A 12,277-nucleotide genomic window follows, 5' to 3' on the forward strand; every position below is an offset into this window, starting at 1 on the left:
GTGTGGGATGTTGGTGGTGAGTGTGGTGGTGAGGAAGGATCTCTACCAGTTCCTTGTCGGTGATGATGTCGTGTCCGAGAAAGGCAACAGCGTGGCGGGCATGGTGGTCTGATGGTGGTGGCAGGCCTCCCTGTGCAAGGGCTGTCTTGGGCTGGGGTTAGGGCTTGGGCACTTCGGGCCTTGATCTTGTGGGCCTGTTCTTGGCCTGGCTGTCCTTGGGCCTGGGGCTTCACCCTAGGTCCATTAGGTTTTATTTCATTTACTGTTGTTTTTTGTTTATACTATTTAGTTTGTTTGCGCTATTTGCAAGCAATAAGTCCCTACAATTATTGTGTAGGGCTAGTCGGGCTTTGTGCCTGTGTGTGCACTCTAAGTGCCTTGTCTGCTCTAGGTAGGCGGCGAGTTCCTTGCTTCGTCAAATGGTCGCTACAGCCTAGTGGCAGGGTGAGACTAAGTGTCGCCGGGTCTCTTCAGCGGCAACATAGTAGGAAAGCTGTGCTAAAGCTGGCAATTATGCTACGTTGTAATCGTGTTACATATCGAGTTATCTTTCCGTTATTTCACCGCTATGTGAAAGCAAATCGAGTAGCTAGTAGAGCACTCTTTGCTAGTTGGTGCTTCTTTGAATACATGTATTATGTAGAGATTCCTGATATCATTTCGGGACATACTCTAGATGCTTATTGTAATCAGGGGTTTAGGCTTAATGTACCCCCGTGTATTCGACAGTTTCATTAATTAAAGCGTGAGGGCAGCCGCACCAGCCTTTTATTAAAAAAAAAAAAAAAAAAATCAGTGTGAGCCGACCGCCTCACCGAGAAACCCTAATTCTATAATATAGATCAGGTGAGGGCGCGATGGGAATGAGAGCGAGGTTAGGATTAGGAATTGCTAGGGATCTGAAGCAGCACATGAACAAGACATTATCATTTACCAGAAACAAATCTAGTTGTTCAGCAACAGCAGCAGCAGCAGCATCGGAGAAGAAGAAAGAGGAGGAAAAGTCGCTCTACATATATTTCAAGGAGGAGACAACTAGTAACAAGGGTGTTCATGACTGTAAACATCGCACGAGATTCCCTATCCGCTCCGTCAAACTGAGCTACTTGTTATCACCATCGTCATCGACCAAGACCAATATTGATGATGATCCCAACATCAGTGATGAAGTCTTGCCTGACTTGAGGGAAACTCGCCGTTTCAGAACCTGGGTTCGGTCCTCTCCCCACATGCTTTTCACTGCCCCTGCCCCTGCCCCAAGAGGAGGAGGCCCCGGATTTTCACTATCCTATGCTTCCCAGATTTGTTCGTTACGGAGCAAGGCCAAGGTACTCAACAAAAATTTCCCGGTGATTAAGCGTATGAAGAAAAATGAAGATGAGTTGCTATTTCTCGAGGAGGAGCTGCCGGCGGACGGCAAACTCTATTGTCTCTCCGCCAATATCTTTGTTGAAGACAGTCAAGTTTTCCAGGTTTTGGATACCAAGTCGAAGAAATGGTTATCTCTAGAGGCGCCTCCAGGTACCCAACCCAGCCGCAGCCTCTGCTTCAGGTCTGCAGTTTTCGGCACCAAAGTCTTACTCTGGTACGAAAATAATGTTGGAGTTTATTGTTTTGATGTCACCCAACCGGAGAAAGGATGGTCATCGACCCCACCATCGTTGGGAAACTGCATTCCCTTTCTCAATTGCAGATCCCCTTTTGTTCTTGAGCATGATAGTAATAACAATTTTCTTATGTTCACCTTTGATCCCGTAGCACATGATCACCCTGTAAAAGTCTTCCTCATGTCTCATCCATGTGATACATTGCAACCCCTGAACCAACCTCTGCAATTTCCAGAGGTCCCAGATATGCCTTCTAACTTTTGGAATGTATATCCCCTTCACTATGAATTTGTCCATCTAGGAGGTCAAAAAATCTGCCTTGTTTTGCACAAATTCTTCTACATTTTGGAAACGCATACTATTCCTGGTTATCAACATATGTCTCTGCCTCAGTTGGAGGAGATTTCTTTTCGTGGCAGAAACAAGGGGAATCTTATTCTCATAACATTTGAATATGAAATTAACTTCGAATCTTTGGACATAGAGTACCGTGTGCTCACTACTCGCCACCTTGAATACACTGGGAAGCGGGATCCTAAGAGCGAATTTTCTACATTTACCACACGCTCAATGCTAGCTGGTGCTACTGTGCTCTAAATCTGTGTAAGTGTTTTTGAATCCCTCGATAGGTTTATTAATTTTCTGCTATTTATTTTGCATTTGATCGAATTTACTTTCATAGCTGAGTAAATAATCGCTTGTATTTGGTTATCAATCTTTTTTTTTGTATTTCTGTTCAAGCATTTAAATTTGAACATTATTACCTGCTTATAGTTGTCTTGTTTGGGTAATTCGTAAATTCTTAGCATTAAAATACAGCGAGTATTATTTAACTGGCTTTAAAGGAAAAAATGGATTATTAGTTTCTTCTATCTGCAGCTAGATGTTTCACTCTACCACTGTTGGATGTGATTTTTGGCTCTCTTCTGTCTTAGCAACAGAACACTAAAACACAAAACCCCGAGCAACACTCCCTCCCAGCTGATTTCCAGTGTTTTTGCAGTATTGGAATTAAATGCTTAATTAGGTTGTGAAGTCCTAAATAAAAATGAAGCTTTTTGATGGAAGCTGAAAGAAAATATCTTCTTCTCATGTGCTAATCTTTGTGAAATGCCAAACTGCCCTTCTTAAACTTGATCATTTTATTTTCAAATTTCTAGTGGAATTAACTTTGTGGCATATATCTGCATGTGAATCTTTATATGCTCTCTACATTTGCTTCTAAGATATTTCAAAAAGCACTATTATCCCGTGTGTGGTTTGGTCAATCAGAACTTTATTATAGTCTTTGCCAACTTGAATATTTTGAAATAGCTGGGTATTCTGTCAGATAAATTTGACATAAATCTTGGCATAGTCTTGGTTGCAAATCTTAACTAACGTACTCCTAGATCAGATGGATGTCTAACATTAAGATTGGTGGATCACAAAATTGAAAATGGCTCGAAATTAACTTGCTTACAATTATACCGGTTGCATCCAACACGCTCCTTCTGTGTGCTTCCATATTTGAAAGGAGTAATTCTTGTTTTTGTTTGCCAGATTCAAAATGGCTCGAAAGGATTCATTTTTGTGTGGCATTTTGTTTTGACCAGTCGTGGACTATATTTAGGCTGTTAGAGGCTCGAAGGGATTCATGTATCTTTATTGATTGATCAGTTTGTGGTTGATCCCACTGAACATGACAGGACCTAGCATTGAGGGAGCCGATGCTGAGGAAGAATGAAGTGTCTTTTTTTGGATTTCCAAGTTGTTCTTCGTTGCAGGCAGGGGTAATCTCAGGCCATTTTCATTCCAATGCTGCAATAAGATGTGTGTGTGGTGGATCTATTTGTCCTCAACAGTTTAACTCCTGGCTGCCTATTGAACCCTCGCCCTAACACATTTGATAAATCTGTGATGTGTGTGGATTTAATAAAAGTTGTTCAATTTTTGGTTGTCTCTGTATAAAGAAAGCCGACTTTGTAGGGAACATTCGGATCCTCTGTGTTCGTTCCTTTATTTGAGAATGATTAGAGTTGCTTTGTTCGAGAATGAGTAGATTGTGCTTCCCTTTTCAGTTCTTCTCTTCATTAGAATATTGTGGTGTTATTTGCCAAATTAAAGTTTCAGTACAATATGGATATCTTCTTTGAGTACTGCCCTTGGTTGCTCAGATTCGCCAGCAAACAGCAAAGGGGGCCAGACAGCCTCATAAAAACGGAGCGATGCAGGTTGCATGCTTTGTCGACTGAAGTCTTCAATTCGGAAACTCATTTCCATTATAATCAAGGAAACTTGGCTACTGTCAATTCAGTATCATAAGAGCATTTATGGTGCTCCTCAGTCTCGTATCTTTTACTGTAGGAGATTCCCACCCCTAACCCACCTCCTTTTTTGTTTTGTTTTTTTTTTTTTTTTGTAAAAAAAAAAAAGAAAAAAGAAGAAGATTTCCATCAAATCTGTCTAACCAGAAAAAAGGATGAAATTACGATTTTGTAATATGATTAAAGAAGCAATAGAAGAAATAATAAACTCTAAAAAAACTTTCATGATGAGAGAAATACAAAAATAAATGGGAGAATATCATAAATGGTCACTCAATTTTTACATATTCGACACTTTGGTCATTCACTTTTTAAATATATCACTTTGGTCACTCAATTTTAATTTTATTATTCACTTTAGTCACTTCGTTAATTTTTTTCATTAAAAAAAAGTTATTTGCCACAATATTAATGATATTTTCGTCCAACCAATTCTGAAAAATTGAGAAATCTGTATTAAAATGATTGAGAGAAGTGATTAAAGTGATTGACAGAGTAATAGTTGAGTGACCAAAGTGATATATTTGAAAATTGAGTTACCAAAATGTCGAATGAGTCATAGTTGAGTGACCATTTGTGGAATTCCAAGTTGCAGAAAATCAATAATAGGAATGGTTACAAAAAATGAAGAAAGGAAATGGATCTCAAATCAACCTGGAACATAGTGCATAAATCTCAGATTACAGATGCATATAGAGAACTTCCTGAAATAATCACAAAAGTCTGAACTAAAAGAATATATTATAGCAAGCACAAAACTAGTGAAGAGTGCTCTACTAGGTACTTCATTCGCCTTCTAATTGTGGTGATATACCATAAAGATAACTCTATTACAAAAAAGCATGATTACCATCCTCACGCAACTTGCATACACCCAAAACCCTAGCTAAGTTCCCTCCATTAGAAAAAAGCCCAATAGTAGCATCGAGTCCAGCCCGGCTTGCTGCCCCCTAGCCCAAGGTCAACCCTAATTTGAAATTAGGGTTTCCCGCTAAAAATACCGGAGTACACATTTAAATCATGAATTTAGATTAGGGTTAATGCTCATACACCTCAAATCCATCAATATACCTCCCATACACCCCACCAACTTATTTTTCTTCTCACTCACACAAAACTTTCCACTTTTTCTCTTTACTTTTCAAAACCACTTCCTATTCATCCTACTAATACCCTTGTCTTTTCTTTCTATATTATTTATTTTCTTTTGATAAAGCGTGGTGGGCCCATATCTTGAATTTATTTGTTTGGATATTAATTACAGCTAAAGCTTCATCCTCTGAACTCAAAGGTAAACAGTTAAATTTATTATCCATTATTGCACATTTAGATATTATTATGTCCAGACTAGATTTAGTCGCAAATTGTAGAAAAATTCAAAAAGAACTAGAAGAAGAAAGAGAAAAGCTTAGAAGAGCAAAAGATTTTAGAGACAGGCTCAGTCAGACCACTCCTAATTACTGGGATAGAATATTCCTAGTACAGAAAAGAATCTACAAAATCGAGAAAAATATAGAAGAACTGAAGTTCATGATCAACGAGGAACAAAAACCTCTTAATTATTTGAGCATTGGTTAGATCCGCACATCACTGGTATCAGAGCTTGGAAAAAGCTCAAAAGGAATCCCCTATGGGGACAATGTCTGAATTAATATTAGAGAAGTTGAATTCTCTACTTATATCTTCTGATGAGAAACATCTGCTAGAGGAATTATCTAGATGTCAGAATCATCTAGAAAAACTACCAGGTATAATACATCAAAAAACGCTGGATTATATGAAGTATTACTGAAGGACAAGAAAGTGCCCTCAGTAAAAACAAAGAAAGCTAATGGATTCAAACCATTAGAAAGACCTGACAAGAATCCTGTTCCAAACATGATTTTTCTGGAACCATCTACTAGTTCGACTAGTATTCGGTATGAAAATCCGAAAGAAACAAGAGATGTCAAGATGATGAGCATCTTTGGAAAAAAGAAAGGAGTACAACTCCTAAATGCTGAAGAATTTGAGTACAATGAAATTGAATAGGAGGTAAAAAACTCCTCATTCCCAAAATTAGATTTCAAACAAATCTACAAAAGGGGTACATTTGATTTAATGGATAGCCATCATTTCAAATTACTGGAAATTAGAACCCCTTCCACAGCATGAGAAACCGATCTCTTAATGATCACTCCTTTAGAAGTTGCCAGAGCAAAAGCAAAAAAGTACCAATTTATGCACATTGGAGCAGTCCAGGTTGGCGTAAATCTGCTAGCTCGAGAAGATATAAACTGTTCAGTTCTATGTGTCCTTCAAGACAATAGACTGACCGACTTTCAAGCCAGTCTGCTGGGAACACTTGAAGCATCCCTATGCAATCAAGTGGCGTATTTTAACTATTTCCCAAACTTCACAACCAGCTTGAAAGATGCAGCTCACTGTCTAAGACTGAGAGTCAAGACAGATGACATATCTATGAAAGACGATATGCAAGAACTCGCAATAGTATATAGAATATACTACAGATTGATGAGTACCACAGTAGCCCCAAAGACAAGGATAACAAATATCTCAGGCCTTACTACTGGATTCCTCACAAATCAGAAGAACCATTCACAACAGATTCATAAGGTTACTTGGAATGAAGTAACTTTTCCTATTGAATAGAAATTATCTGGTCTGAAAAAACCACCAGAAAGTACAAAGGCTAAAGTCTTTGAAAGCAGAAAGACTGGACAAATCAATCTAAATTTTGAAAATCACAGGAAAAGTGATGCATGTCCTGAGAATATCAGGGTAAATAAAAATAAAAATAAAAATCTTCTCAGAATAAGCTACAGCACTAGAGAACCTAGTACTAGTGGCACCAAATTTACTGTTGAAAAACCAACAGATCCAATTACTGAAGAAGAATTAGAAGTTGATCTGAATAGACCAGTAAACATGCTTAGAGCAGAAAAGCTCTATGAACTCTATGATGAAGCAGAATCCTGCGAAAGTCCTGAATGATTAGAAAAACTAATCGAATAAATGAAAATTTTCAAACCAGGAAAGGTAAGAAAAATCCTTCCCTATCAAGATGTTGAAATGGAAGATGGAGAAAGCTCCAAAACTTTCATCATTAGAGAAAAAGGGAAATTAAAACTCCCTATACAAAGAGCTCCTACATGTAAAAAAGAAGAAAGGAATTCTCAAAGATTTGTCTTCTACAATTCTCAAAAATTTGTCCCAGAAGACAACATGCCTAGGGTGCCAATTACAAATTATGGCATATGGTTAAATGTAGATAAAGCTCTAGATAAAAGAAAGGCCACTGACCAATGGGTAGACAGCCTGATTATGGCCTCTGCTCTTACCCTTGGAAAGTTTGAAGCACCAGATTTACAGGTGTACTATGAAACTACTTTGACTGGAGTACACTACAAAAAAGAATTCAATTCGCTTCACTAATTTGCATCAGCGTTTAATTGCCGTCGCTAAAGCTTACTCTTTCGCGACAGAAAAATTTGACCGTCGCAATTGTATAGAGATTTTGCGACCGTATTAACTGCCGTCGCCCCTAGTGGTCGCCAACCACTATGAATTTGCTTCGGCAAGCATTAGCCGTCGCAAGTTTTTAACAGTTTGCTACTGCAAAACACTTCCCGTCGCTTTAGGGTGGTTATCTGAACGATTCTATCTCTTTGATTAAAAGAAAACTTCTTTTCTTTCTCTGCGCTGCTCTCTTTCTTCTTTGACCCCATGACTCCATCTCGATCCGACACTGATGATTACTTTCAGATTTCCTCTCTAGATCTGCCAAATTTGTAGCAGAATGTAACAGCCGACTAATTGCTTCGATTTCGGTCCTGTCAAGTTTACCAGGCTATCTACAAACCAATCGTTCCTCTCAAGATCCTTCCTCTGGGTGAGAAACAAAAGGAAAAGGTCAGTACTATGTACATCTGTATGTCAAGAGTTCCTTTTAAAATATGTTAATTAGATTGGGTTTTCATATTATGTGAACTTTCACCGAATCTAATATCAAATTCTGATAGGATACGTTAGGGTTTTAGTCTATTTTGAAGATCGAAAGAGCTGCGAGCTCCCTTTGTAGTTCCGCTTAAGAGATTTAGGTTTTTCTTTTGGGTCCGGTAATTGTCTCCCTTAATTCTTAGGTCTGGTTGTATTTGGATGTGAATATGGGATTATTATGGGTTTTGTTTAAAGTTGTGGTCTTTCGATGGATATTGGGCGTTTTAGATTTGTGGGTTCCATTGTTTTGTTTTTTGGTGAAATTGGGTTTTGGGTTTGGTTTGTTTGATCGTCGATTGTGGAAATTGAAAATGAGGGTATGGTTTTTGCTTGATTGTTCATGGTTTCGGTGATAAGGGTGTTTGTTTGTTTATTATTGTTTGTTTGTTTGATATGTCAACTGTTGATGTCAAGCAGTTAGCCTTCCTCTACAAAGAATGGAATTGTGGATGAATCGACATCAAATAGAGGAATTCGGTTTTTCTTTTCAGAACATGATAGAGAGATACAGATATGATAGATCGGTTGTTCTGGTTTTTCTTTATCAATTCAGAGCGATAGAGAGATACAGAGAGAGAGAGAGAGAGAGAGAGAATAAAGGGCTGTAGGTCTTAAAGACAGACTTTTAGCTAAAATTTCATTTAAAATTCTTATTAGATCATCTTTTAGGTTTGATTTTCTGATTAAATTTTTGCCCTGCTATTCTTCCATATTTAAAAGTTGTATTCAGTTTTTGTTTCATTAGATAGATGAATAAATTCAGAGAATTGTTTAATTGTATTCAAAATGGGTGAAAGTTTTCTCTTTTTTTCCTTCTTCTTTCTGCTGAAAATGGCAGGCAGTTGTTGGCATAAGTTCCTTTTGAATGATCAGGACATGGAGGGTCTTCTTTTTGAGTAGGGAATGTTGTCTTAGGTGAATCAAATGGTTTCTTTGAAGAGACCGATTTTGATATAGAAATAATTTTCTGTTGAACCTTGAAAGATATGAACTCAGTTTGTGGAAGGAGATTTGGTTTTCCCTGTTTTAATTATCTCATTTTATAGTTGATTTATACAGAGATTGACACTGTTGCAGTATAAGGTTGTATTGTTGTTCTTCATATATTGCGCAAATCATCCTATGTGCTGCACATAAAATTGGTTTACAGATTATAATTATGAAAGATAGTCATCCCAAATTTTAACCAGATTATATGTGTTTGAGTGCAGTGATGGGACCAAAACCAATGTTGAGAGGAACAAAGAGGGGTACAAGTGAACAGGCAATTGGGTAAAGAAGAAATAAATCTAATTGTATTTTTTTCGGTGGACATCAGTATAATGCGGCTAAATCAAAGAAAACGAAACAAGTAGGTGTATTTTATGCGTTCGGAAATGTTAGTGTATATAAACAGTCTTAGCAAAATTCTTTTTTTCACTGCAGTTAGGTGCGGGATTGATTTCATCTCTTGGTATCTTGGTTAATTTATTGTGTTGTCTTTGTATAATACTTGGCAGAGAACTTAATTGGGAAAGGTGGGCAAGCAGAAGCTCACATTAGCCACCCCAATGCTGTTAAATTGCCTGGATTTGGCATCAATGGTGTTTGCAAACAGAGATAAAGACAATATTTTAGCAGGGTAGATGGTGAAAACCTCAACTCTTTCATTTTTGATGTGGGATATGTATTGGATCTAAATTTGTAGTTTTTGATTTAGGGATTTATACGCATATTACTTTATCCTTTGCTGCTTGCTCTGGGCTCATTTTGGTGCTTAGTCTCTTAAGGAAAATACGGAAGTTATATAAATTTCACTCCTCAGTTTTACTGAAATTGCTTAAATGTATACTGTGCTTTTGGTTGCATTGGTTGTGTCACTACTCAGTAGCTCATTGTTTTGTTTTTGAATGATAGTAATAAGCTTTTGGTGTTCCTGTTCTATTTTTGTTGAATAGGTCTAGCATAATAGTAGGTTCTACAATCTTCAAGGTCCTTAATCAAACAAATTTGGTTTACTGATTTTATTGGCTATATAAAATCACAGACTAGAATTAAGTATCAAGCTTTGTGATTGAAAGTTTGAGACTTTAAGTTTGGACATTCTCTGTAACATAGTAGAAAAGTTTAGACTTGAATTTTATTGAAACTCTTTTTGCAGGCTTTCGTTTTTTATCTTCAACCTTAAGATCCTAAAAAAGTATTTTAGTTTGCAGGATGATAATGAGTATTCCCTTTCAAAAATTTGGAGTAGAGACATACAATGTTGAAAAGGGATTCACTCTCGGATTACATTTTTTCTCTGAATCCCTGTGTATAAAACCAACATCTCCAGCTGCTTTCCAACAAGAGAAGCCTCCATCAAAGTCACCATCTACTGTTACACAATATCAGGCTTATCCATCACAATCAACATCACCGAAGACTGGGTAAAATTTCCCATTCATACAATCAATTGATTTCAATTACGAAATTATCTACCTTCGTCTTTCTACGTAGATTAATCAATTGAAGTCGAAAACTTTGTTCCCTGTGATAATAGATTTTGCTGTTCATTCATTTGTTCTTTGTTATTGGATGGGTTGACTTCTCATATAATTGCTAAAAGGGTCTTTGCTATTTTTTTTTTTACTGAGATTAGTCTGAAAAGGTATTGTATATGATGATACTAATATATTTTTTCGCTTTTAATTGGTAAACTTTCAGTTCCTAATTGAAGAATAGTAGTGATATGAAACGTGATTTGATTTGTATCAGTGATAGTACTTAATTTGAATCCTTTCTATAGAAGAGTTTACACCATATCTATCTATGTCAGCTAATAGCTTTAAGCAAGAATGTCATGCCTTATTGTAATAAAATGCAATCACTATTTTTTGGTCTACTGGAAAGAAGCATATGAGGGATCTCTGGTTGTTGCAACTGGTCTAATACTTGGGTTCATACTGGCTGATAGTATAGCAGAAAAATAAACATAAATTTGGAATATACTAGATAGTAATGTTTGTTTATTTATTCAGGTTGGCTACCTATGATCTATCTGAGCTGCAAATTGAGGGTGATGCAAATTGCCAGGTATAGCGACTATAGCCATAGGCAGAGTAATACAAAATAATTTGCACACAAAATTCAAACATACTGCACCTATGATTTGTAATATACTGAGTTAACATGCTGCAGTTTCGAGCAATAGCTTATCAGTTTTTCGCAATCCAGACTACCATAAGCATGTTAGAAAGCAGGTATGACTGATCAAAGGCATCTGCTTCATTTCTCATGTTAGCTCTTTCCCGAGATAGGCATTTCTCTGCCTTGCTTTAGTTACTGTTAGGCAAAACTAATACCAGAATTTTCAAAACAAATAAATAGTCTTTGTGAGCTTAAGAGTTTTACACTATGATGGAAGGCAAACATTTATCAGATATTCAAGTGTTTTTTCAATTATCTCAATGTTTACTTCACCGCTAACAGATCACTTTTAACTTGCTTTCAGACACTGCAATTTCTGGGTTGCTTTAATTTCACATTTACCACACATGTGATTTAACATATATCCATTATTTCAGAAATTAGTGATCAAGACAAGGAGCATCGAGTTCATGCCATTCTATCTTTCTCCTGCAACCTTCTTGATCAGTCTCTCTTTCTTTGCATACGGACTTTTCAGAGAAGATCCATTCATATATGTAAGTATTGTGTTTCCTGCTGACAAAAACCAATTTTCAATTCTAAAGTGCAAATTTCAGCGGTTAAATTATCGCCTTAGCTAGGCAGCAAACACATCTCACTTTATTTTATTTCTTGGCAACAGTTTACATTTCAATTGGCAAAATAAATATACATTTACAGTTCATCATACTCTTCTGATTCACATTTTCTACAAGTCTAATTCTCTAGTTGATTATCCATGTTTGACGAATCTATGAATGTCAAGCAGCTTGAGAACATATTGTGATCCATGTCAACTTCCACTATCGGATAGCCTATCTGCAGCAAAGCGCGGGCACGCTTTCTAGTTTTCTTTTGTTCTTTGGTTGATGATAAGTGTTGTTCAATTGATCAAACATGTTTATCAGCTATATATGTATTTGAATCTGGTATTCATGTTTTGGTGCATTTTATATAAAATTTATTATTTGGCTTCTTCTGCTCCAAAGATAAAAATCTGGTATGCAAAATTGCATGCCAGGTTTTTTTTTATCAATGATATGCACTTTGCGACGACACTGTTGCCGTCGCCAAAGACCTGATGGCAAAATTGTAGATGGCGTAGCCATTGCTCTTTGCGACGGCATAAATACCGTCGCCAAAATTCATGCGACAGCGTAATTGTCGTCGCAAATAGCAATGGCGACGCCACCAACGACATCGGCGACATTGCCGTCG

The 12,277-nt window shown here is 37.0% G+C and overlaps 2 protein-coding genes across 10 annotated transcripts; both read left to right on the plus strand.

Annotated features, from left to right (window-relative positions):
- The first annotated feature begins 821 nt into the window (after positions 1-821).
- LOC121051864 lies at positions 822-3,810 on the plus strand. Its single transcript, XM_040515386.1, has 2 exons — positions 822-2,210; positions 3,296-3,810. The coding sequence occupies exon 1, from the start codon at positions 858-860 to the stop codon at positions 2,202-2,204; it is 1,347 nt and encodes a 448-aa protein (XP_040371320.1). The 5' UTR covers positions 822-857; the 3' UTR covers positions 2,205-2,210; positions 3,296-3,810.
- Positions 3,811-7,261: 3,451 nt separating this feature from the next.
- Positions 7,262-12,035, plus strand: LOC112182757. 9 transcript variants are annotated; one of them, XR_005807277.1, is made up of 8 exons: positions 7,290-7,825; positions 9,124-9,263; positions 9,412-9,533; positions 10,101-10,320; positions 10,912-10,966; positions 11,072-11,133; positions 11,458-11,577; positions 11,829-12,035. XR_005807277.1 is itself a non-coding variant. In XM_024321297.2 (7 exons), exons 3-7 carry the CDS (start codon positions 9,463-9,465, stop codon positions 11,844-11,846), a joined length of 477 nt encoding a protein of 158 aa, XP_024177065.1. In that variant the 5' UTR covers positions 7,280-7,825; positions 9,124-9,263; positions 9,412-9,462; the 3' UTR covers positions 11,847-12,035. The 9 variants fall into 9 exon arrangements, 5 of the variants coding, with proteins under 5 accessions (XP_040371327.1, XP_024177064.1, XP_024177065.1 ...); XR_005807269.1 differs by having other exon boundaries at positions 7,292-7,825; positions 9,412-9,540; XR_005807268.1 differs by having other exon boundaries at positions 7,296-7,825; positions 10,108-10,320.
- Positions 12,036-12,277: the final 242 nt, after the last annotated feature.

Source organism: Rosa chinensis, chromosome 1 (assembly GCF_002994745.2).
Source record: "Rosa chinensis cultivar Old Blush chromosome 1, RchiOBHm-V2, whole genome shotgun sequence".
Taxonomy (NCBI): Eukaryota; Viridiplantae; Streptophyta; class Magnoliopsida; order Rosales; family Rosaceae; genus Rosa; species Rosa chinensis.

Excerpts from the sequence above, each read along its gene's own strand:
- LOC121051864 (XM_040515386.1), top strand. The coding sequence starts at position 858 with ATGGGAATGAGAGCGAGGTTAGGATTAGGAATTGCTAGGGATCTGAAG.
- LOC112182757 (XM_024321296.2), top strand. The coding sequence starts at position 9,463 with ATGCTGTTAAATTGCCTGGATTTGGCATCAATGGTGTTTGCAAACAGA. Across the intron at positions 9,534-10,107 it reads AAAGACAATATTTTAGCAGG|GATGATAATGAGTATTCCCT; the intron begins GTAGATGGTGAA and ends TTTAGTTTGCAG. Across the intron at positions 10,967-11,457 it reads AGGGTGATGCAAATTGCCAG|AAATTAGTGATCAAGACAAG; the intron begins GTATAGCGACTA and ends CCATTATTTCAG.